The 24,100-nt window shown below is 37.7% G+C and overlaps 1 protein-coding gene across 1 annotated transcript in view; it reads left to right on the top strand.

Moving 5' to 3' along the window:
• LOC129777280 (very long-chain-fatty-acid--CoA ligase bubblegum) overlaps window positions 1-24,100 on the top strand; it is a 94,082-nt gene that overhangs the window by 1,816 nt on the left and 68,166 nt on the right. Inside the window, exon 2 of the mRNA XM_055783482.1 lies at window positions 14,649-14,978. Within this exon, the coding sequence (XP_055639457.1) occupies window positions 14,740-14,978 (239 nt within the window). The 5' untranslated portion in view covers window positions 14,649-14,739. The remainder of the gene's footprint in view (window positions 1-14,648; window positions 14,979-24,100) is intronic.

Genomic DNA, 24,100 nt, shown 5'->3' with positions numbered 1-24,100 from the left:
TTTGAGCATCGACATCGCTACCCCACCATACACACAATTCGGTTCGGATTTTCTGTTTCCGTTCTCATTTTTTTTTGTAGCGTTGGAAATGTCATTTTACCAAGAGATACTGAAAAGCTATTTGGATATAAAAAAAATTCAGTGTTTCAGACAGCGAGCAAACAACAATACTTTTTAATTTTGAGAGTTAATTTGAAAATGTGCTCAAATTAGCGTTTTATTGCTTCGCGAGATTTTCGCTCACCTCACTTAGTGAAGGCATACATCGGCCCTTGTCAGTGCTACCAGATGTTTGTACTAAAGAGTTTCATTCTTGGCTGCGAACGGCTATAATTTCATAGTCCAACGTTGACAATGCGGTCGTATCTTGGACACCATCCTTTTTTATTTTTTTTGCGGTCCGCGATACCTTGACTAACAGTGTTTGTGGCTCCTCTAAAAAGGTTGAATACCACTGCTCTAAATGCTTGTGTTCGCTATGTTTATAATTTATCTAGATACAGTAAAACTTGTTTTTGTGCGGTCTTTTTTGTGTGCATTTTTTTTGTGCGGTTTTTTGTTCTTGTACGGTTTTTTTTGTGCGGTATATGAAAAGAAGCATATTTGACGAAGTTATCGTCCATTTAGTTTTTTTTCGATGGTTTATAATCATTTCAGTACGAAAAAAAGCATATTTGCGTCTCAATTGTCCACTTCTGAAATCATTCCCCTCCTCCCATCAAACGCTCTAAGTTTTCCTAAGTTTTTTTATGATATGATTTCTAACAGTAACACGTTTCGACATGCAACCAAAAGCACAAAACAGCCACGCGCAACCGAAAAGGCAAAGTGTCCCTTCGCAAAGCAGGGAAACAAAAGAAAATTGAACAGTGAACTGCGTGAATTTGAGTTATTTTCTTGGGGAAACTTTTTTTATGCGGTCCCTATCTACCGCACAAAAAAAGTTTTTTTTTCAAAATGTGTACCGAACACGATTTTTTAAAGCTGCTGGTGAAGTTTTGCACGATTTTATTTTATGCGATTTTTTTTTGTGCGGTCCCTGTCCCCCGCACAAAAAAAGGTTTGCATGTACATGTTTCTCACTTACAAAAGAACCTAATCGGGTGTAGTTTTACTCACTCGGCGACTCGACGACTTTTACGACTTGAAAGTGCCCGCTGGTCGTTCTATTTTATTACGATTTCTGCTACAATCGACGAGCTTTTCGTGTGAAATGTACGCTCGCCATAATTCCTGCACTTGAGGAGGCGATCTGGCGTAGTGGTAACATCCATGCCTCTCACGCTGAAGGTCACGAGTTCAATTCTCACTCCCAATATTCTTCCAAAAATGGAAGTACAAGTGACGAACCAGCCAAAATGTGTTGAAAATCACTATAATACAGCTAAAAAAAAAAAAAAAAATTCCTGCACTTGATGGACTATTTGAAGTTACTCCCAAGCAATATTTATTGTGTTCATTGTAAAGTTTCGCTGGTTCTTGTCAATCACGGAGAGCAAGTGTGTAATCTAACAAAATCAAAATATAAAGTAAGCTCATTTCACAATTCAAAATATCAAGTGAGCTCATTTCACGATACGCGTTTTTCTCTTAACAAGTTGAGCACCGATTTTTTTCTTGCTGCGCTTTCATTCAGCGCGCACCGAGAGCATTTGCACAATATCAGTGTCGGTCCCAGTTCCCAAAGATACTTCTGGTATGAATAGAAAATAATCAGCAATTCCCTATATATTTTAATTTTATTATTTTGTCCAGCTGTTCCATAGAGTGAAATAATTCATACGAGGGTTCCAATGTTATGTAATCAATAGCACAAATAGTTCGATGTTTCTTGCTACAAACGGCAGAGCGTTTGTGGCAAAATCGAACATTGGTCGAAGCCCGCATTTTTTTAGTCTTTAAGTATAAACCTGAATTAATCCATCTATAGTGAGATGTGACATTTCTCATTCCATGTCGATTTAACTTATTACCGACATAATTTTTCTTTCAAAGAAAAGCTATTGCTATTATTTTTATTGTTAGCGGTAGGGAAATTTCAATACTTAAAGATTATTCCTTTCCGATTATCCATATCCTGAAAAATAAAACATTTTCCAAAATCTACAAAGTACAAATACGCTGTGGAAAAACAATGACATTGAGAGTTGAGGGGTTTCACAAATTCAGTTGAATAGAATCACCATTTATATCATCATATTATATCGTCCACTGGATCCAACGGAAGGATATTCATACCAGCAATTTCATTAGAATCATTGTTCCACCCACTGATAATTTCCTCCAATTCCCCCAAACACGAAATTTTACGGACCGCCATCACCTAAGGTTATCATGGACAGAAATGTCGATTATTGTTGTTGTTGTTTATTGTTTATATCAACAGACCTCCAAGGTCCCAATGATTTCAACTTTACCTAATTAAACGTAAGAATCGCTGCTTCAATATGCTTCTGGAGGAATTGAGATCAAATACGGGAGCAATCGTATTGAAGGTGCGCTGTAGTCCCGTTATTCGATCGCTAAGGTAACATTCGCATGGACGGTGTATTTCTCAGACGTCGTGGAGACGTCATTGAAGTTCAGTTTTTCCAGGAGTTGCGGACAATCGATGCGGTTGGTTATGAGCTCAGCAACAAACAATGGCCTCGCTAGATTTCGTCTGGTATGCAGAGAGTCCAGATGGATCAGCAAGCTGCGACTCTCGTAGCTTGGAAGCCGAAGCGGATCACGCCAAGGCAACAGTCGGAGAGCGTATCTAACAAACCGTCGTTGCACTGATTCGATTCGCGTCGCCTCGTTCTGAAAGCACGGGTTCCATATGACGCTTCCATACTCCAGGGTTGGACGAACCAGAGCGCAATACAATGATTTGAGACAGTAGACATCGGTGAAACTTTTGGAGACTCTGAAGATGAAACCCAAATTTCTTGATGCCTTACCAACGATGTGTGAAACGTGTTGCTTAAATTCCAATTTTGAATCTAGAACCACTCCAAGATCTTTAATCTCCGTTCTCCGTTCAATTTTGACATCAGATATGGTATAATTGTGCATAATTAGCTCCTTCTTCCTACCGAAGGTAACCGTCGTACACTTGGAAGGGTTGATTGACATACAATTGACAGAACGCCAAGAAGCGAATGTATCCAACTGCCGTTGGAGAAAGATAGCATCGGGGTCCCTCTAGCACCAAAAAAATGTCGTTAAAGTAAACCAGGAAAACTAGAGGACCCAAGTGGCTTCCTTGTGGTATCCCAGAAGTTGCTCCGAACGGCTCCGAGATGTTGTCTCCAACTGAAACAGTCAATCGGCGTCCTTTGAGGTAGGATTCGAACCAACTTAGTAAAGTTCCAGTGACGCCTAGCTTTGCCAACTTGGCTATAGCGATGTCGTGATGAATTTTGTCGAAGGCGGCTGTTAGATCGGTATATATAGCGTCGGTTTGGGACCTTTCGACCATGCTGTCGACGACGTAATTACAAAAAGACAGCAAGTTTGTGGTCGTTGACCGTCCGGGCATAAATCCATGTTGATCCCAACTAATATAGTGCTTGAAAAATGAGAACACTGGATCCATAACAATCAATTCAAACAGTTTTGACATAGCGCAAAGGCTTGAAATCCCTCTGTAGTTATCAATATTCCGCTTATCGCCTTTTTTGTGGATCGGGAATATCGTGGCGGACTTCAATAGCTTTGGAAAACGACCAGTTGCTAGAGAAAGCTGGAAGACGTGTTGCAGCGGTGTCAACAAACTGAAGATGCATTTTTCCAGGAAGAGCGATGGTATTCCGTCTGGGCCCGGATTAGTGGACGTTTTCATTCGCGAAACAGCTGCCATGATCTGTTTAGCGCTAATGTCGAACCGGCTCAACGAAGACTCGAGAGTAGGAATATTTGTGATTTGAACATTCACAATTGAAAATGCTGAAGTAAATGAAAAACCTTCCGTCTTCCAGAGTAAACAAACTAGAATGAGCTACGGAGGTCAGATGTGTTGGTATTAATTCAGCAGAAAAAAATGTTCGTTATGACCAACGTTCGATTTTTCGAAAACTCAATTTCCCTGGCTGTTATTTTCCTGTATGGAGCTCAATCAAGTGATTTTTGTCCTATTTCACAATATATGTTCTTTTATCAATGTAATACTGTAAAAAAGTTGACATATTTTTGTATTTTATTAGTTTTTCAATTGAAACTGAAAACACCTCCCAGACATACTTGCTTTGAATCAAATTTTTTTTCCAATAAAGTTATACAAAATTGAATGTAAGTGGTAGCTAGTGAATTAAGCTATCTTTTGGTGCACTTTTTTTTGGAAGGCAGTTCGGAAAAATCCATTTTGGAGAAGTGAAATCGAATTGAAAGCAGCGAGCGTCCTTTCGCATGTGAAAAAAAACTCTTCGACAATGATTATGAATATTGTTTCAACCGTGAAAATAGTTTTACCTGTCAATTGAAAATGTCTACTCTTCAAATTCAAAGAAAACGACAGCAGAAAGGATGAAATCGAAGAATAGATGTTTCAGTATGCGTAGATAATGAACTCAATCGAAAATGACTCTGCTTGGAAAGATCGGAACAAGTGGAAACGTTATTTTCATTTTTCAGTTTCGAAATTGACAAGTCCCGATAAAAACCCACAGGATTGTTGTTGATGAATATGTTTTTTCACCATATTTATGCAGAATAGATGACAATAACGGAAAAATGCAGTTAGATTTGATCGCCCGTTAAGTGTTTGTGAGAATGTCTAAACTGTAGGAATTGTCACATAATTGTGACATTGTATTTTGATATTCATGAAACTATGTCTCTTCGCTAAAAGTCATACGACAAATCGAAATTGCTACCATTACATTCTTGCTGGACTATATAGCAAAATAAGGGTGAAAACGAGCCTCACATCCAAAATCGTGAAAGGGAAAAGTGTGTGCTCTCTACAAAAACAATGTACCAGAGGTTTCGATTATTTTTTATTAATGAGTGTTGGCTGCTGTATGCATAATTTTCGGTCAAAGCTCATGATTTACTTTCGAAAAATTGATTTTGATGTATAGAACATTTTACTGCAATTGAGCGGTTCAACTTGATCCAATCATTGTCCTAATAACTCTAGTTTTCTACAGAATCCTAATTCCACCCGTGGCTATGATTATTTTCCAAAAAATTATTCTAAACGTAATAATTCTGTCAATCGTTCCAATCATGAATCATGACTCTTTATTTTACATTTTTTTTCGAAGATGTAAACAACAGCATTGTACTTAACATCTGGTTGATTAGTTGAGCTTTTCTATCTGGTTGAATACCAGCATTATCGAAGGTTGACGGGGCACTGGATTGATTTGTGGAGTGAAAAGTTGAAGTTTATATTGTGGTAAAAAGAGTTAAATAAAAGCTGTCATCGTCACCATCGTGTAAAACAGAATTCATAGGCGCGATATATAAATGAAGCAACGCTACAAATGCGATATTTGGACCCCGTTTTCTAGAGGCGAATGAACTGGAAAGTTGAAAGCCTCTTTAAAACGAAGAAGAAGACCCCGTTTTCATTAAGTTACACATTAAGTTAAATCATTCAGTTCACTCGTCTTAGGCTTCGAAAAAGACCAGTAGAAGATCAAAACCATATATCTCGTAACTCATTCTCGGTCCTTTTCGTAGCTGATATACACTGTGTTACAGTTACACGATTATATCTTATGTTCATAACAGTTATTTGAGTTTCCAAATGTATAATATGCATGGAAAAAATGGGATGTCTCCCATTTTCGTCAATTTAAACTATCTACGGACTAGCTTTGCACAGTGGCGATATCGTAAAGCCAGCGCTACACGATGCTACGAACACCCTCGAATGCTGGACGCTCAATGATTCAACGCATCGTGTAGTCGACTGACGAGCTACGAACCTCCAATATCGTGTGTCGAATATTCGCGTTGGAAGGTAATCCGTTCGTTGTGGATTACCTTCCAACGCGAGTGGCACGAGTCAAAGGATTTTTGTCATTCGTTGCTTCGACACTCGATGACATTCGATTCACCGCTACACGATTCGTCCGAATCTATCTTTGACAGATTGGTTTGTTTACAAATTTTAGATGAAGGAACTATGAAATTGATTCATAAAATTCAAAATATTCGGCAAAATATTGCAGTTTAATAATGTTGATTTCAACCATTTTTAATTTACAGCCCAATATCAGTACAATTGCTACGGCAGCAATTTCAATACTTGCATTGTCATCCAGTTTTACCGAGGTGCGATTGTTGCTAGTGGAAAACAAAACTGAGATTGGGCAATCGTAATGTAGAGCATATCGAACACATCCTAGAGGCACATCGATCCTTTTGGAATGAAACACATCGAAATACATTTACAGTAAAAAAATATAGGGGAGGTGTCCGAGCAAGACCGCATTGCTGACGTAGGACTTCGGAATTATTTTAATTTCGCTTTTTTATCACTTCGTATGTTATTCTAGAATGCATAGGACTTTTTTAAATAACTCTCTAGTAGGATGTATTGGTGTTGAAAAATGCCGATGGTTTGCGAGATTTTGTAGAATCAGTTGAAGATGACTGATTCATAATTCATTCTTACTCTCGCGAGAATGATATACAAACAGGCGTTGCATAAAATCAATAATGGGTACGTGTGATTCACTGGTATGGAAACCAACGCGGTACATTTTTAATTTTTTTTCTCCTCGGAAGCCTGGTCTGGAAGGTCGAAAAACTCGATTTTGTTTTGCATTTTTGGAAAGCTTATGTCCTCAAAATTTTTGTCTTTAAAGTATTTTTCGATATTTGATTTCGTTGAAAAATTACAGTCAAAGGTATGAGGTCACCTCAAGGGATATAGTATTGCTGTATGAATTTTTCAACGTGTTTTTCTCGAAACCATGATTTTTTCAGCTGGTGGTATCGATATCTCTGGATCTACTCGATCGATTTGGTTGAAATTAATTATCAGTATGTAAACATGAATTATCTAAAGCGTTACATTGCCGTTTCTTCATATCTCCGTTTTATGAGTGTTGACGGAAGGAGAATTCCGGAAGTCTTTTCAGCAAATCCGGTTTTGACGAATATAGCTAAAAGCTAATAATATAATTTTATTAATAGTGTTGGTCATACTATACATCATAGTGTGAACTTACATTCGTTCCTAACCTCTTTTAAGTAATTCTGATCTTTCGTATTGGGTCCTTCGTGGCTCTAATCTTAACAATCACATTGATTTTAATATATTATTAAATGGTTAAATTATAATTTGTCACATATCACGAGAGTGTACTTCTCGTTCATCTAATAATCTGTATGAATTTCTTTACCGCTCTACAGCATCCACTATGGCTTTTTCCTGTATCTATCTAGCATTCACTTTGGCCTTTATCATATTAATGAGAACAATGAACGGAAAGTAACTGTCGTCGTATTGAGATGTCATTATATCGAGGGCAATGCAGATTGAGTATTACTCTCCGTAACAATGAGCGTCTATATAGCCATTTTTCATGAAAAATAACTCATTCTTAACTAAAGATACCACCAGCTGTCAGCTGTCAATAATCGTTATTTGTGCATTCAAAAAATTGAAAATACATCTCCAAACATACCTCAAATAATAACCAAAATACCTGAACGCTTCACATTATTCCTAACATCCGAAAAAAATCACAAAAATTCATTATTTTTTGATCTTCCAAACGGGGGTTCCCCCTTTAGATCAAATAAAAAATATAAAATAATACAAATAAAAAAATTATAAAAATAATTATAGATGGTTTGGTAAAAATCTCTTCTAAAATTGGTCATATAATAATGAGGAATGGTTCCTTCACGGACTAATTCCACATTGAAATGATCACTTTCAACGTGTATTAGCAAGTGCTCAGTCTATGTACTTCTTATCGGGCAACTTGTTGAATAATCTGCACGTTTTGAAAACAGCTCAATGAGTCGTGACCTTCGATTCACTTGCCTCTCAATGTCAAAATTGTGCCAATCGCTGGATGTTTTGATTGCAATTGACGAGGATTATATATTGTTGTGCCATGACGTGGAACATTTTGTGAATTACCGTACATAGTCTAAACTATTTTGTTTTTGGGGCAAAAGTTACAACAACTACACTAATCTTGATTGTGTAAAAGGTCCCCAAAACGGATTGTTGAGGGCACTCTTGGGGCTGGATGTTGGTGCTGTAAAGTTTAAAGTTTTTTCTCTCCAGCCACAGTCTCGTAAGGGTGCCATATCCAGCAAATTTGCTGGGGTCATATACTTTGTTCCATGAGAGCGATTACCCCGCCACAAACTTCTATCCGACCCACTCAAAACTGTAAGATAGAATGTTAGACATTGCATGTATGTGGTTCCGGGGAAATACCATTCCCTAACCCTTCCACTCTCTCCGCTAGCCTCTCGGCGTGAGGAATCTTGTTCATCTCAAGTGCCACATTGCACGAAAGCCAGCCTCATTCGACCGGCGTAAGTGTTTTATATGCAAAAAGTTTCCGATCTGATCACACTATTATGAGTATGAGTGCCATTGACACACAAGTGCATGCTCGACAAAAAGATCCAAAACAACACAGGAGCAAGCGGATGATGCTGTAGACACTGCTCCGAAAGTTGATGGTCTTGGGTGTACTTTACCCATTGTGTTACAGTTTCGGATCCTGGATTTTCCTGTTTCCTTTTCCTCCCACCATCAATCGATACCGCTTCGTAAGTAGATGAAACATGAATGCGCTCGTCCACATCCGGTAATCAGGGATGCTTTCGATTTTGTTGTTTACGAGTGGATTTGTGCCATGCCAATATAAATTGAAAGCTATTCTCCCTTCTTCGGAAATCAAATGCAACAAATGGAACACCTTTCCCCCCTCAATCGAGGATCACAAATCTCTTTTTTTTTGCCAGCAGCACATTTTTGCTCATTGATTATCCTTATCGCAACGAAAATAAAGCTGAACAGTTTCATTCAAATTGCATAATTTCAATTGAAGCCCCATTTCCGTTATCGGAAATGCTGACGCCGAGGGAAGCGAACCGAGGATGCCTGGCGATAGTCTCGAAATTATGCATATTGCATGAACGTCACACGTTGTGATCGGTGCGATTTAAATTCAATTATTATATTTGCCTTTCAGCTAATTATCCGCTATCAATCATTCAGTTCGTTCGCTTGTGGGTTGTTTTGTGGATCTTTTTTTCGGGGGTGCGCTAGATGATAAAGAGGTGCATCAGGTGCATTAGATGACAGCTTACATCATTGGATGAAGCTGATAATACCGATCGTTGAAAACCGTTTGGATCGGATAGCATACGCTGTATTTTTCATAAAAGGTGTGTATAGTCATGCAATTAACGTTTTCCGCAAAAAAAAAAAATCATGTAGTCTGTTTACTCTGTTTCACAGGTATTGATCCTCAGTATTCTCTTTTACTAAGAATAATATGTGTTAACTACATAAGCTTATTTGCTGGTGCATGTTTGCTATGTCGACCTTTTGGATAGAGCTAGTTGCATTTTTAAGCGCATATAAATCCCAAATCTATCATAACAGTCGTAATAGTAATCGTAGTTTATTTCAGTTGATTACACATCTTGAATTTTAGATCCTAGATTCAGATCCATTTCTTAGTTTGAATGGTAGATTCTGGTATCAAAATAACCTTTTGAAATGAAGATTTTAGTTACAGATTCCATATCCAGAGAACAACTTCTGTATTTTTGTTTTGGGTTCCAAGACTTATCTGGATTCTAATAGTTATCTATTATTTTGTTTTGGTATTTTAACATTTTAGAGATAACGCTCTTTTTCAACTTATCTCTCATCTTCTCATTTACCTGATTTAAAAAATTATGAATTATTTTTTTAAAAGGGCGTATTCAAAATCATTGGTCTATCGTTAAAAATCGTTACTCAAACTTCTGATGTCTGATTAAAATATGATGTATGACAAAGTTGTTGGAAAATTAATGAACAATTTAGGAAAACGTTACACTGTTGATAAATCTTACTCGAAAATTGGATTTAACTCTTTGTGGTCGCCACCATCCCTTTTTTACCGTTCTGGTCGTTTGTCTGCTCTCAGCCACCACAGCAAGAAACCATGCTAGTCTTATATTTTACTTAACCAAGTATCAATTTATGCTTTTCCTAAACGAAGCTTGATGTCTAGTGAACCTGTTCACGAATCAATACGGTGCTCCTATGAGTAGTAGATAACGGTATTCAGTATCAAACCAAAGTAGTCTGTGCGGGTGAGACAACGCACAGTGCATTGAATGCATAGTAATGTGGGACAAAAATCATAACAGTAGAATTTAGCCATTGTAACACTTTGGTGTGATGGAAAAGATTGTTCATAAGTATCAGAACTACTCTTTGCATAAATGTCTCATGTTATTTGAATTTATAAAGAGCAGAATAATTGTTTGCATAAGTGTCTTATGTCATCTGAATAATCTCATGTAAAAAAATCTTTGCTTGTTAAAAGTGAAAAGTGCTGATCTTTTCAGATACACATTGCTGGCATTAATTACACATTTATTGCATCAATGGCAAAAGTGTCTCATATTCAACGGATGATAAAAATAAAATTATGTATTGATTATACTTCATATGATTTACTCTTGGAGACTGCTTAGAAAGATTTCACACGAAGACGAATTACAAACTATAATTTTCATACAAAAACAACACATTAAAATACATTGTTAGGTTAATACTTACACATAGTTCACAAAAACAATAAAAAATGTTTATTTTTCATAATCTTGCTGGTATCACTACTTTTTCAAGGAAAAATAAGTCCGACCAGTATGATACCCATGACCAAATTTAATACGACCGCAAAGGGTTAATATTAAAAACTTTGATATCGCAAATCACCTGCCTTTGATATGTTTTGAATAATTTTGTTGAAAATATCTTCCAATTTAACAAATTTTTATGTACAGTGGAACCATTGTAAACTCATCAAAATAGAGATATGAATTTTTGAAAATATATTTAATTTCAATACTTTGTGAAATCATCATAGCGATATCATGTATAGAATGAATCATTTCTTGAGTACTAGCGTTTTTTGGACTTCAGGAGCGAGGATCATTTCCAAAGCTTGAAGAATTTACTATTTGGTTATAAATTTCCTTCGCCTTTAAACCTTCTTACAGGCGATGTTATTGGAGCTCGATTTTTTTCCGTTTTGAATATGTAAACTGTAAACCAAAGCTGACCTGACAAATCGAAGGATGTATACGCTTAATATAGTAATACATATGTGACAACTAGTGGAGATTTACGAACTTTGGTTGGCTTTCCAACCCATCTATTGTGTTTATATTCCGGTTCACTTCACGTAAATGTGGCATGTTTTCCTAATAACATTTCTTATCATATCGATACGCTGACCAAATAGTTCAGGAGTGAAAACGGGGCACACAAGACCAAAACATTCTCTACGGTGAAGAAATATTTGAAGAAATATACTTTGCGAAGGAGATCATGATTTTTGGAAATTTTATCATCAAATTTGTCACATTCCTGATCAAAATCAAAAACAGAACTATGCTCTGGAAAGTGACTTTCAAAGCGTTTTGGGTTTTAACATTGAGTCGTGGCCTCAATGTCCAAATATTGATCACCATACACAATTTTTGACGTAGGACTACGTCTTACATTAAGGGTGGCAAATCGGAAAACAAGTCACGTTCTTATGAAATAAAGTTAACGTTAATAACTATTTTTGCTGCGAACGCATTTTAACGATTTGCATTCCAATCGAATCGAAAATTTTCTAAGATTTGTTTTTTATGTTGTACATTACAATCCCATAGTTTGTATATGGTTTAAATTGATGAAAATTGGAAGCATTCCCATTTCTCCATACATTTGTTATATTCATTTGTGTGCTTTCCCGAACAGAGCTGTCAATAACGGGCAACTTATGCAGCCGCTAGAATAGAAACAACGAAGGGGGATAGCGAAAAGAGAATATTTGCGAAGTAAACTCCACCCTTGCGTAGTAGGTAAGCTGTGGCTAGCGTATAAGTATTGCATCTCCTCTGAGAAAAGTTCTCAGAATTTTTCTGTGCCCGAAACAACAAAGGTCTCTTATTCTGCTCGTTTTGTGTTTGATGTTTCCCCTCGAGCTGTGAACGCTAGCCAATATTTCACTTGAAGTGCCCCTGACATTGCAATTAACACCACCATCCGAAAGGCAAATCAGGCGAAAAAAGAGAAGAGTGCAAATGATTGTAGGTCGTTTCTAGCCATCAGTGTTTGGCTTTGAGTGTGCTGCTTGTTTTCGCGAAACTTACAACTTGTTCATTTCCTGTACATGTGAACAAGCATGGAAAAGTTCAGTTTTTAAATGGCGATGCACGGAAGATGCCTCTTGTTATGCGTTGTGCAATACGTTCATTGATATAAAGAAACAAATTGCGACATATGACCAATTAGAGTATTGTTCTCGCAAAGGCAAGAAATAATCGTTGCTTCTCGAGATGATTCTACAAAACCACGCAAGGGATCAAACCTTTTCAGGGTCCCCGGAACTTTTTACTAAAGAGTTATTTATGAAATTTTAACGTATTCCTAAATAATATCCGAAATGAGAAACCAACAAATTAAAAAAAAACCCTCGAACTTTTTTAACTGATGCGGTGAATTACAAGGTTGACATCTGCGCTAATCTTGAGCATAATGAAGCGACGCAACTCTTTCCGAGATTAATCAGAATAACGGGAAGAGTTTTTATAAAATGAATGTCGTTCTGAAATTTTATTTGTGATCTGGTTTCGCTTGCCAGTAGCAATGCTTTCTCCAGTAAGAACAACAGCTACACTTATGTCGAGCATGAGAAAGTAACGCAACTATTTACGGGGCCAGTAATATTCACAGGAAGCGTTTTTTTTTAAATAGCGCAAAACGTACGAATGATGTGTAGATGTGTGACATTTTTTTAAATTTTTAACATAAGAGTCATGAAGCGTATTTCAGCTGTAGATTTTTATATATGCCACAGGAAACTGTTCTTTTTCCTGAAGAGCATAGAAACCGTGAAATTGAAATAGTTGTGATATTGAAACGGCACACTTTTGGAAACAGTTGCCTCAGTAATTCTTGGCTCGTTTTAAGTTCTTCAAACATTCTAGCTGATTTTTCATGCAGTAATGTCGGCAATTCATTGTTTTTGATTTTCAAGACATTTATGCTTTATATTTCTTATGTTAAACATTATTATCATTTTCGAGAAAAATATTCCAAAGCCCGTGTTCATTTCTAAATGATCTCTTAACCTTAAAGAGCAATACGGAAAGGTAAGAAATCAGACCTAGATGAAGCATAGCTGGTTATCGAATCATTTTTATAATTTTTATCGTAGTCATAATTCTGAAAACATCTGTAACCTGATGATGGATGAATAGCAATAGATGAATGATATGTGATATGTGCGTATGTTTTATGGTCAATTATCGGAAAAGAGAGTAAAATACTTTTTTCTGTTTTTCAAATCTTTTGTAGTTTTTTATAGTTTTGTAGCTAAATATAACGAATACAATTTGCCCATAAAATAAATAGTTCTTTTCACATGTTTCTCTGGTACTCTCCCTTGCAAAATTCGCAATGAAGTTCTCCTTGTAATACATTTTGTAACACAACCCTCAAATTTTTAAACTTTCAAAAAGATGTAGAACCCGAACCTGTTCCTATTAATTCTGTCACTACTGTTAGGTATGAAAAAATGTTATCGTCATCGTAGATACTATGGAGCGATAATCATACGGGTATAAAAAAATTTCAAGGTTACTAAGCCTATATTTTAATCGGTCAAAAATATTTATTGTGATTGATGACTGGTTGATGTTGTAAAACGCGATAACCGTAATTCATTCGATTTTGTTATTGGGGAAGGGCGGCTAATTCTTGTATTCGAATTAGTGACGTTCATAAATTATCATATGAGATGTAACATTATTCAATTTAATCCAAAGAAACGAATTGATTTTTATTGAGTGAACATACGAGGTTTTGAAACGCTTGTGGAAAAGGAAAATCTTTTTGCATAGAAGAACACTCAGGCAATAGTTACGTGAAATGCATTTTCATTTTATCGACATTTTAATGTTATACAAACTGCAGCCGGCTAGGTTGCAGGCAACCGGCATCAAATGTTGAAAAACAATTATCATCTGTTGTCATTTGCTGACAATTACGAACACTCGTCAATGTGAGGATAATTAACTGAAAATGTAGATGTCTCACTTCAATCTGTCGTCATTTACGTAATCTTATCGGAGTAGCAAAATCGTTCTACATTCGACTGACATGGAAGCCATGCGCTATCACTGATTCGTATGGCGGTACAATTCATAGTATCAATTGAATTGGTCATGAATGAAGCACATACAAAATTGTGATGTAATGTTTGAGATTGATGCTGCGAAAAAGACAGAAATGAACATCAAAAAATCAAATATACACACAAGTCACATGTAGTAATTAGAATCGCTACCAAATTATGCTTTTCTGTTGTTTCGATAGCCGAAGAGTTAAATTGCTGGTTTAGCAACTAATAATAACTACGACCGCTAATTGTTACCTTTCCTGTCATTCGTTCCAGTACATATCAATCGGACAACATCTCACAATCTAAACTGAGAAAAGTATAGTGACAGTCGTGTTGGAGTGACCCCACCACAGAAACCAAAACAATGTCTGAACAACTGAAGGAAGACTCATTCCAGCCGAATGCACGTGTGCTACCGGCCGACAACTATACCAGCACCGACCCAGGCGTTCCGGTGAAGCTACGCATCGCAAAGGAAGGGGTGGCGTCGTTGGATCCGATGTCGGTACCAGACCTGATGAACCGCACCGTTCGGGATTATCCCGATCATCCGGCTATGGTATTTAGGAATCCGCAGAAGCTTTGGCAGAAAATCACTTACAGGTTAGTGCATAGCGTTTTTTTGGTGGCAAAAGATTTTTCTTTTCAGTCGAAACAAATAACCAAAAATTAACCTTTGGAGATGCGGGGCATCGATCCCCGTACCTCTCACATGCTAAGCGAGCGCTCTACCATCTGAGCTACATCCCCAGGTATCTCTCAATGGTGCCTAAACTTGACTTTGTGGCATTATAAGTGAACATAGAATGCTTCGACTATATCTATTGCTGCTTTCAAGTTTGATTGATTGATAGCAGTCTTTATTGAAGACATTTTTAAACGACAGGCAAATTGCTATGTACAAAGGAAGGAAAACGAAGCATACTTTAGCATAGATGTGTTGCTTCGTTCGTTTCTTGAAGCGTTATGCGACGAGATTGAGAAGCAAGCGGCAGGTTTGATAGTTTATGCTTTTGCTTTCAATGACACGTTGTAACGCAAAGCGATTGACTCAGTTTGACTATGTTATATTATTTGCCTTTGTCGTTTTGGGCGCTTCATGATTTTGCAGTGGACCAAGAAAATTATCCGTATAATAATTGCTCTGACAAGAATAAAGCTGTCACCTATAATAATATTTTTAAATCCACCATAGAGTCATAGAGCATTGATTACAAATCAAGCAATGACGAGTATATGTATGTTTGTCGTTTTTTATGGGGCAATAATGAAAAAAAAGTATACTGTCGGCAATTTCTACATAATATGGAATTTTCTAAACTATTTTTTTTTGCATTTGAGTAAACTAAATTTGAAATCATGAGTTTTTGGGTAAAAAACGTTCGATAACTTTGAGTAGAATTACACGGGGGTAGTACACTATGGGAACCTCCTTTTCGATCGAGGTATGCACCTCCCCAGGCGTGTGAGTGGGCATTGAAATCACCCATAAGCATGATTGGGGCGGGAAGTTGGGCGAACAGATGGTCCAGTTGTCCGCGTAGAGTGTTCGGATCGGAATCATTAGTGATGTAGATGCTAACGACGGTGATTGGAAAGGGGTGTTTAATGCGCACTACCACTGCCTGAAGATCAGTGGTAATGGGAAGAAGATCATGTGGAGTGCCATCTTTGATTGCGATTGCAACTCCGTTTTTTGAGGGGTTGGGACCCTCTTTAAAGTATGTGATGTACTTTGAAATAAAATTTTTATCGAAGTTGTTTGGAGTCATAGTTTCTTGAAGGGCTATGACTGTGGGATTAGAGTTTGAAATAAGCATTTTCAATTCTAGAATATTTCGTCGGATACTTCTGATGTTCCATTGTATCCCGAATTTCTGTGTTGGAGTGAATGTGTTGGTGTTTTTAACTCTAATTCCTAAGTCTTAATTGTGTGTATGCTTGAACTATCCAAAGAGGATTAGTTCGATGGTCCTTTACCCTTGGAAAGAGAAGCTTTCTTCGAGGTATTGATGTCGTTCTTGTTTGGTGTAGAGGTATTTGGAGAGTTTGTTGTGTGTATGTTGTTTTTTGTGGTATGTGCCTTGTTGTTGTTGTTTTTTGTTTGATGTGTGTTGTTGTTTCTTGTTGGTGTTGCAAAGTTGTTATTTGTTGGTGATGTAGTTCTTAGATCGTTTTTTGTTCTTTTCTTGTCTTTGTTAGTTTGGGTTTCATCTTCAGATTTTGGATCTGAATCTGAGGATGAACCTTTCGAAATTTTTCTTTTTTTTTTTCAGGCCTTCAGAAGTATCCATTGAAATTACCGATTCACTATCGGATTCGGTTGTTGAACTTTCAGTAGACGATTCTGTCATGGTTGTGTCTATGATTGAGGGGGTGCTTTCGCGACTAGAAGCGGCCGAAACGGCCGAGGCGCAGCTGCATTTGCACTTGCAGCCAGCTACTGGTTCCCGAATGTTGAGCCTGTCTTGCAAGACGCTCGAATAAGTTGGACCATTTTGGGTGTTGGAAATGATTTTTGCTTCTTTGTAAGAGATACCACGATCGATTCTTATTTTTATGATTTCATTTTCCTTTAGCCATACGGGGCACTTCCTGCTGGAAGAGGAGTGGTTCCCTTGACAATTAATGCATAGTGCTGGTGTATTACACAATTTAAAATCAAAATCTTTGGGGTGCTCTTTGCTGCAATTTCTGCAAAGCGGATTCTCACGCTTGCATCTTTTGCTGGTGTGTCCGAAGTTGAAACATTTGAAGCACTGCATTGGATTCGGATAGTAATTCCGAGTCCCAGCGCGAATGAAACCGAAATAAATGAATTCGGGAACAACGGTTCCACGAAGCGTTATGATTAGTGTAGCTGTGGGGATAATTTCTTCTCCTACCTTTCTGGTGATTCGCTTGACATCGATCACTTTCTGATCGGAAAGCTCTTTCAGCAATTCGGTTTCGGTGATATTAATCACGTCTCTGCATGTAACCACGCATTTGCGTTGGTTTAGGGTGGGGTGGAAAATAATCTCTACAGGTGTGTTGTCAATAAGTTTGTTAATTTGGAGAAGCTTACCTACTGATTCCTCGTCCCTGGTGGTAAGAATATATTGAAGGTTCTTTTTTTCGTCTCTCTGTGGTTTGGCAGTTATTGAAATTTTTTATTGCCGACGTTATAGTCTTGCTGACTACGAAGGGGTTGGATGGGAGAGCCTTGTCTCCTGTAGCCCTCAAGAGCAGTATCTGCAGGTTGCCATTCGATGGGTCCGCCCAAAGTGGAGCGGTGGCTTCGGTTGGCTTACCTTCATAGAAGTTTGTAGCCCGGCCTCTCGGAGGCCCTGAGCTACTGGAAGCCATGTTGATTGTCGGCTACACCTTAGGTGTAGCCGGAGAAAAGATTTTTCTTTTGCAGAGCACTTTATGAAAAAATTGAATATTGGGCTAATCACTTGCGGATATGTACCAAGAAATACACTATTTTTTTGAAAGCACTTATAAGAACCACCAATGTGCTCGAAAGAACGCGAGCGATTCACTATAAAATTTTCGTTTTAGAATTTTTCTTCACTTCACCGTCAGTATGCGGATATATTTTTAAAATATTATTAATAATTATCACTACCAAAAACTAGTCACTATCACACAGCTTATGCCTTTCGAACGGCTTCCGCCGATCCAGAAAGGGGCGTGATGCCGAAAAAGCGCGCGCTTTTTCCGGCGAACCGGTGAGCACCGCCACCGCAGTGAACGTTTGTTGATATCCTCTTCTGCTATCCTCGGGTTGCGATGCTGAAAATCAATTTGTATTTAGGACTAATCAAGCCTTCAGAAAGGCTGCTCTAAGCATTTGATTAGTTGTGCGAGAAAACTCCTATTTTTCCGTACTCTTTTACAAGGGCGCTAAAAACACGTCCGAATCGGTTGAATGTCAGTAGCACCTTGATATATATATTTTTTTACCATCGTTGCCTTTTAACGCTCATTCGTTCGTCTCGTTGGACTCGCCCCTTTGGCTGAGTCTGCTGATTTGTCTCTATCCTGTGAGCGTGTACCGCTAAAGTACAAAACGCGCGGATCCGCTGAAAAATATATCATTCTCTTTCAAACCGTAAATCAGTGTGGTTGTATGGCATCGTTTCACATCACATCGCATCAACGGATTGGTGCCGGAGCACCAGTATACCTAATAGCGGTTATAGAATTTCGGCCGCCGGAGTGCTCGAGTTGGCTTGCAAAGCTGGTCACGACAATAAGAAAACCCGCCTACAGAACAGAGCACATTCGGTTCGGTGGCAACAATCAGTTTCAGCGAGTGGCAAACGCAATCTCAAAACGGCAGCAGGTAGAAGAAGGAAAATGTTTGTTTATACAGACTGCTTTGGTGGCAAAACCAGCCACCGTAAAACACGGCGCCTTTCATGGCTATTAAGCCATTCAAAGAAAAGTTATTAAAAGTTATTCACAATACCAATGCATTCTAAAGTGACATAATATGACATATAATATGAACTGAATTATTTTGTTTATGCTTGTTTTTGAACTTATTGGTGGTTGAGGTCTTTTAAATTGATCATTCAGTTTTCACAAACCCATACATGGTCTCCGAATTAAAAGTGGCTCCAAATTACAACACATTGTATGCAGGATGGCATTAACGAATTTTCTCGGTAGCAAGAACTGCTTTCTTTAGTTGATAACTGATGTTGAAAATTGACTGACGTTACATCTGCATTGTATAGAAACATAACTAAGGAGCAATATGATGAGCTATGCATTTCCTGCTACTCTGTTCTTATTTTAAAGGACTTTAATTCGAAGGTCATCCGTCCCTGTATTCACATTGATTTTTCAGAACGTTTATAGCTCGTCTATTCCTCGACAGATTGTAGAGTTCGTCTCCAAAACCTCAGTTCTTTTTCATTTTTATTTATTTTGTTTGAGGAGACTACAAATATTACAATTCATTCGTCTCCGAAACCACAGTTTAAGGTACGGTAATGTGCTCAATGAACTGACGACCACCTATGCATTCCTTATCACAGCCATCATTTTGATTGTACGATATGTGCATACGTCGAAAAATGCCCGGCGTTGAACATTTAATGAGTACAAAGCCTTCGGAAAAAAAATCAAGAATCAACTATAAGACAGTGAGAAAAAAATTTAAAAAAAAAATTTTACAAAAAAAAAATGCAAAAACACAACCAAAAGGTTCATTTCAGAACTCCCAACATGTTCATAAAGAGTAAACAGTAAACTAATCCATATTTCAGGTAGAGAGGTAGGTATTCACGTAGGAGAAGACAATAAAACAATATATTTAAAATATATATTTAGAATAAGCTGTCCCCGTTGTATAGTCCTACGTCACTCCGGTTATGTCCCCGACATTACCCACCCGTCTTTTATTTATTTTTTATTAATCCGTTTATTTTTACAGGCTCAGTTACATAAGTTTAATGGAGCCAAACTCTTAACTATATTTCAACTAGCATATATCAACATGTTGTTTCCTTAATTCTATGGTTAATGAAATAGGAAACCGATTACTCGCGGTCGACTCGAGTTTAGAAGGGTGACACATTTTCATTAGGAAAAGGATGGGATGTAAGGAGATGTGTGTTTACACTCGCACTCACATTCACATTCACATTCTCATTCACACTGACACTTCACACTCAATTCTTAAAACTATCCTTACATCTAATATGTATTTACATTTTTTTATTTTTATCTGTATTATAGTGATTTTCTTTATGTATTTCAGTGATTTTCAATTTGGCTGGTTCGTCAATTTTACTTCCATTTTAGGAAGAATGTCGGGAGTGAGAATTGAACTCGTGACCTTTAGCGTGAGAGGCATGGATGTTACCACTACGCCAGATCGCCTCCTCATATGTATTTACAATTTAACTTATTCTAATGTTAGTAGGAAGGGAACCGATAGCTCGCGAAGGACGAAAAGGAGGGGAAAAGGATGTATGAACAATCACACTCGAAGATCGATAGCTTTAAGGAAAACATATATTTGGTACATGTAATCAAGGTCTAACTCATTTCAATGTTGTCAAAAATGAGGTGACTAAAATTTTAGGAGAAATCAAACATCTTACTTTCTTATTTTTATAGACAGAGATAATTTTTAAATTGAGCGAACCTAATTATACAATGTTGTAGCCTCAGTTATTTTAAGTATTTTTTTAATTTTTTTTCTGTCTTTTATTATAATCGATTTGTGCTCCCTTGGCCGAGTGGTTAGCGTCATAACTAACATGCCGGGTGTTCGGGTTCGATTCCCGTTCTGGTCGGGGGAATTTTTCGTCAAAGAAATTTCCTCCGACTTGCACTGTGATCACGCGTATTCTAGAGCTTGCCACTCAGAATGCATTCAAGGCGTGTTATTTGGCATAGAAATCTCAACTAAGTACTAATAAAAATGACGCAAGTAATACTACGTTGAGACGGCGAAGTTCCTCTAGGAACGTTAGTGCCATTGAAGAAGAAGAATTATAATCGATTTAGCGCTTTTTTGCTCTAACTTTTATTTTTAAAATTCTACGTCAAAACTGTCTTCGGACGGCTTTTAGAGCATATCAAGAGAAACATTTTGCGATGCAGGACTGTAGAATTCGAAATGCAAAAGTTCGACCGTTCTTACTTGGTGACCTTACCGCATCTTAGGAAAAAGCGCTTTATCGGTTATTTTAAGAAATAGAAATGAAACTCTATCCTATCTTTGTCATGCTTAAAATAACTGAGGCTACAACATTGTCCAACTATGTTTGTGCCTATCTATAGAGATATGAAAGTTAGATTTTTTATATCAACGAAAATTTTGGTCTCCCTATATGAACATAAAAATGAGCGCTCTCTCATCTATAACATAGATACTATATAAACAAAAATGGAAGGCCAAATGTGTTCCGCTTAGTCCGCTTAGTAGGAAAACGTGAAGGTTCGAAAGAATGCATATCAAGCAATTAATTTTGTCCGGGACGAAGTACGCCGGATCAGCTAGAATGTAATAACTCTGTCGAAGACTGTTTTTATTTATAGAAAAACTGTCGAGATTTTAAAAAAGACCTACGCTAAAACAAAAGTAAGTGTAAATCTCCATCGATAATGAATTGCCAGGTACTCAGAAAGCTTAGTTAGTTTTTACTTTATCATTGACGAATCGATACCTCATTATGAAACTGCCGCTTTTGAAGTTGCAGTTTAGCAATTAGCTCAATATATTCATTCGTTTCATGTTTCACACTGAAGCGAAATTTTGGATCGCCCTTCTCTAAGTGATTCGAAACATTGATCTATTCGAGCAGTGCATATACAAATAGAAGTTTCATTGCTGTATTCGAAACGTACTCGCTAATGACTTAGGTCTGTTTGGATAATCAGTTACCGCTGCTGATTTGTAGTGGTAAGCGTAATTGCTATGCCTATGTGCTATGTGTGTCGTGTGTATTAAACCACCTTTTGGAAGACGGTCCGCGGTCTGCGAGCAGTTTTTCGCCACTGTTAAACTATTAAACTATTAAAAAACGATGATAATGAATATAGCTTATCCTAGCAGTTTCAATGAAAGTTTCTACTTTCCAAATTGAAAGGAAACGACAACAGAAATGACCGAAATAATAGGATCGATGCGATGCAATATGCGTAGTGAATACCAATTCGTCCTTCAACCGGATGAATTGAAATTTATCATTCCTAAATGACTCTGGTTGAAGTGGAATGAAATAAAAGTTAAAAGGTTAAAAACTATTGATAACCGTTCGGCTGAAAAGTTTATAAGATGGCGCCTCTTGCAAAAATCTACTTGACTATCACAAAGCACCATCTTTCAATGGATACGTGTCAAAATTTGACACGTACATAACAATTACAGCATTGAGAGTGAAGCAACTTTTGTTATTGTAAAAAAAATGGAGAATCCGAATTTCGTGTATTGATTGCTTTTTGATTGAAAAAAAAAATACAGTGCAAACAAAAGCATGGCTTGATAAGCGTTATCCGGACTCTGTTCCAGCTATTACAACTTTGGAATAAGGCAATTATGTTGAATAATAAAATTGAATTTTGCAAAAAAAAAATAGTTTTACAGTGTTACCTTATAAACTTTTCAGCCGAACTGTTATCTTAATTTTGTGAATGACGCCACTATGAGGTTCTGATGCATCCTCCTTATAGTCCGATGGACTGATATGGACATGGCACCAAGTGATTATTACCTGACCCTTTCTGTGGCAAATGATTTTGATAATTTCTAATATATGAGCAGGAGCTTTGGTAACAATTTCAATTAAATATTTCCATTGAAGTAGTGTTTAATCCAATTTATTGTCAGCAGATTTGAAAAAAAAACTGATGTTCCGAATTCAAGTAAATACTTTTTGCTTTTTTGTACTAACTTTATCTCATCATAAAACACTGGGTATCGTACAATTGGTTGAATTCAAACCATGATAATTAAAGAACAGTTTACCCGGCTTTTCATTACAATTCAAAAAGTTTATGTTGTCCCTCATTTTGAAAATGGTTTTTAGGTCAATTAAAGGGTGTTAAATGAAAAATGAGATTTTTTTCAATACCTTTCAGTAACTCAAATAAAGAACGTAAAATTTTCTTTCTCCAAGAAAATTGCTCTTTGGGCTCCCTAGAAACAGTAGGCGTGTTTGGTTTTGCTAGTTTGAATTTAGTCAAAGCAAAGATGGCGTCGAAACAGCACGTGCTCCGCGAACGCATTGTACGGTTCTACGAAACGCATTACCAGCAAGGAAAAAAGTTCACGGTGGCACATTTTAAGGAAGAAAATGTACCTGTCAGTACGGTATATCGTATCCTGGATTCCCTGAATGTAGAGCGGAAGGTCGGAAGTGGTCGTCCGGTGACGATAATGACGAAGCAGAGGAAGACATCGTTAAAGAAGCTGTTTGATAACAAGGACGCAACCAGCCTGCGTGACGCCGGTCGGAAATATGGCTGCTCCCACGTATTGATCCATCGGACCCTCAAGATGGAAGGAATCGTCTGCAGGAAGAAGACGAGGTCGCCGGAGTACACGGAGGAGCAGATTGAGACGGTTAAATCACAATGTCGGTGGATGATCAAAAAATACCGCGGGACGTCTTTCGTTCTGGACGACGAAAGCTATTTTCCGCTGTCCAAAACGCTTATTCCAGGACATGATAATTACTACTCCAGCGACAAGTCATCCACACCGCCTGAAATGAAATACAAGTTCAAGCACAAGTTTGAAAAAAAGGTTATGTTGTACATCGCCATTTCCGACCGAGGCATTTCAAAGCCTTGGTTTAAGCCGAGCGGTCTGTCAATCAACCAACAAATCTATCGAGAAGAGTGCCTTGATAAAATTCTGCTGCCATTCCTGAACGAGCAACACGCGGATGGGAAGTACGTCTTCTGGCCGGACAAGGCGTCTTCCCATTACGTCAAGAAGACGCTGGCGTATCTTGAGGAGAAAAAGATACCGTTCGTGCCGAAAGATCGTAACCCAACAAACTTGCCCCAGTGCCGCTCAATAGAGGTTTCTTTGGCTCACTCAGTGCCCTAGTGTATAAAAACAACTGGAGGGCCAAGGACACGAAGCAACTGACTACAAGAATCCTGAATTGTATCCGGAAAATGGACGTATGTGCCGTACAACGTTCTTGTGAGAGCACCGCGACAAAGTTGCGTCGAACAGCAGACCACGGCCCTTACTCAAACATTCA

This window comes from Toxorhynchites rutilus, chromosome 3, assembly GCF_029784135.1.
Source record: "Toxorhynchites rutilus septentrionalis strain SRP chromosome 3, ASM2978413v1, whole genome shotgun sequence".
NCBI lineage: Eukaryota > Metazoa > Arthropoda > Insecta > Diptera > Culicidae > Toxorhynchites > Toxorhynchites rutilus.
The sequence above is the reverse complement of the archived record's forward strand: the minus strand, read 5'-3'. Positions and strand labels throughout refer to the sequence as shown.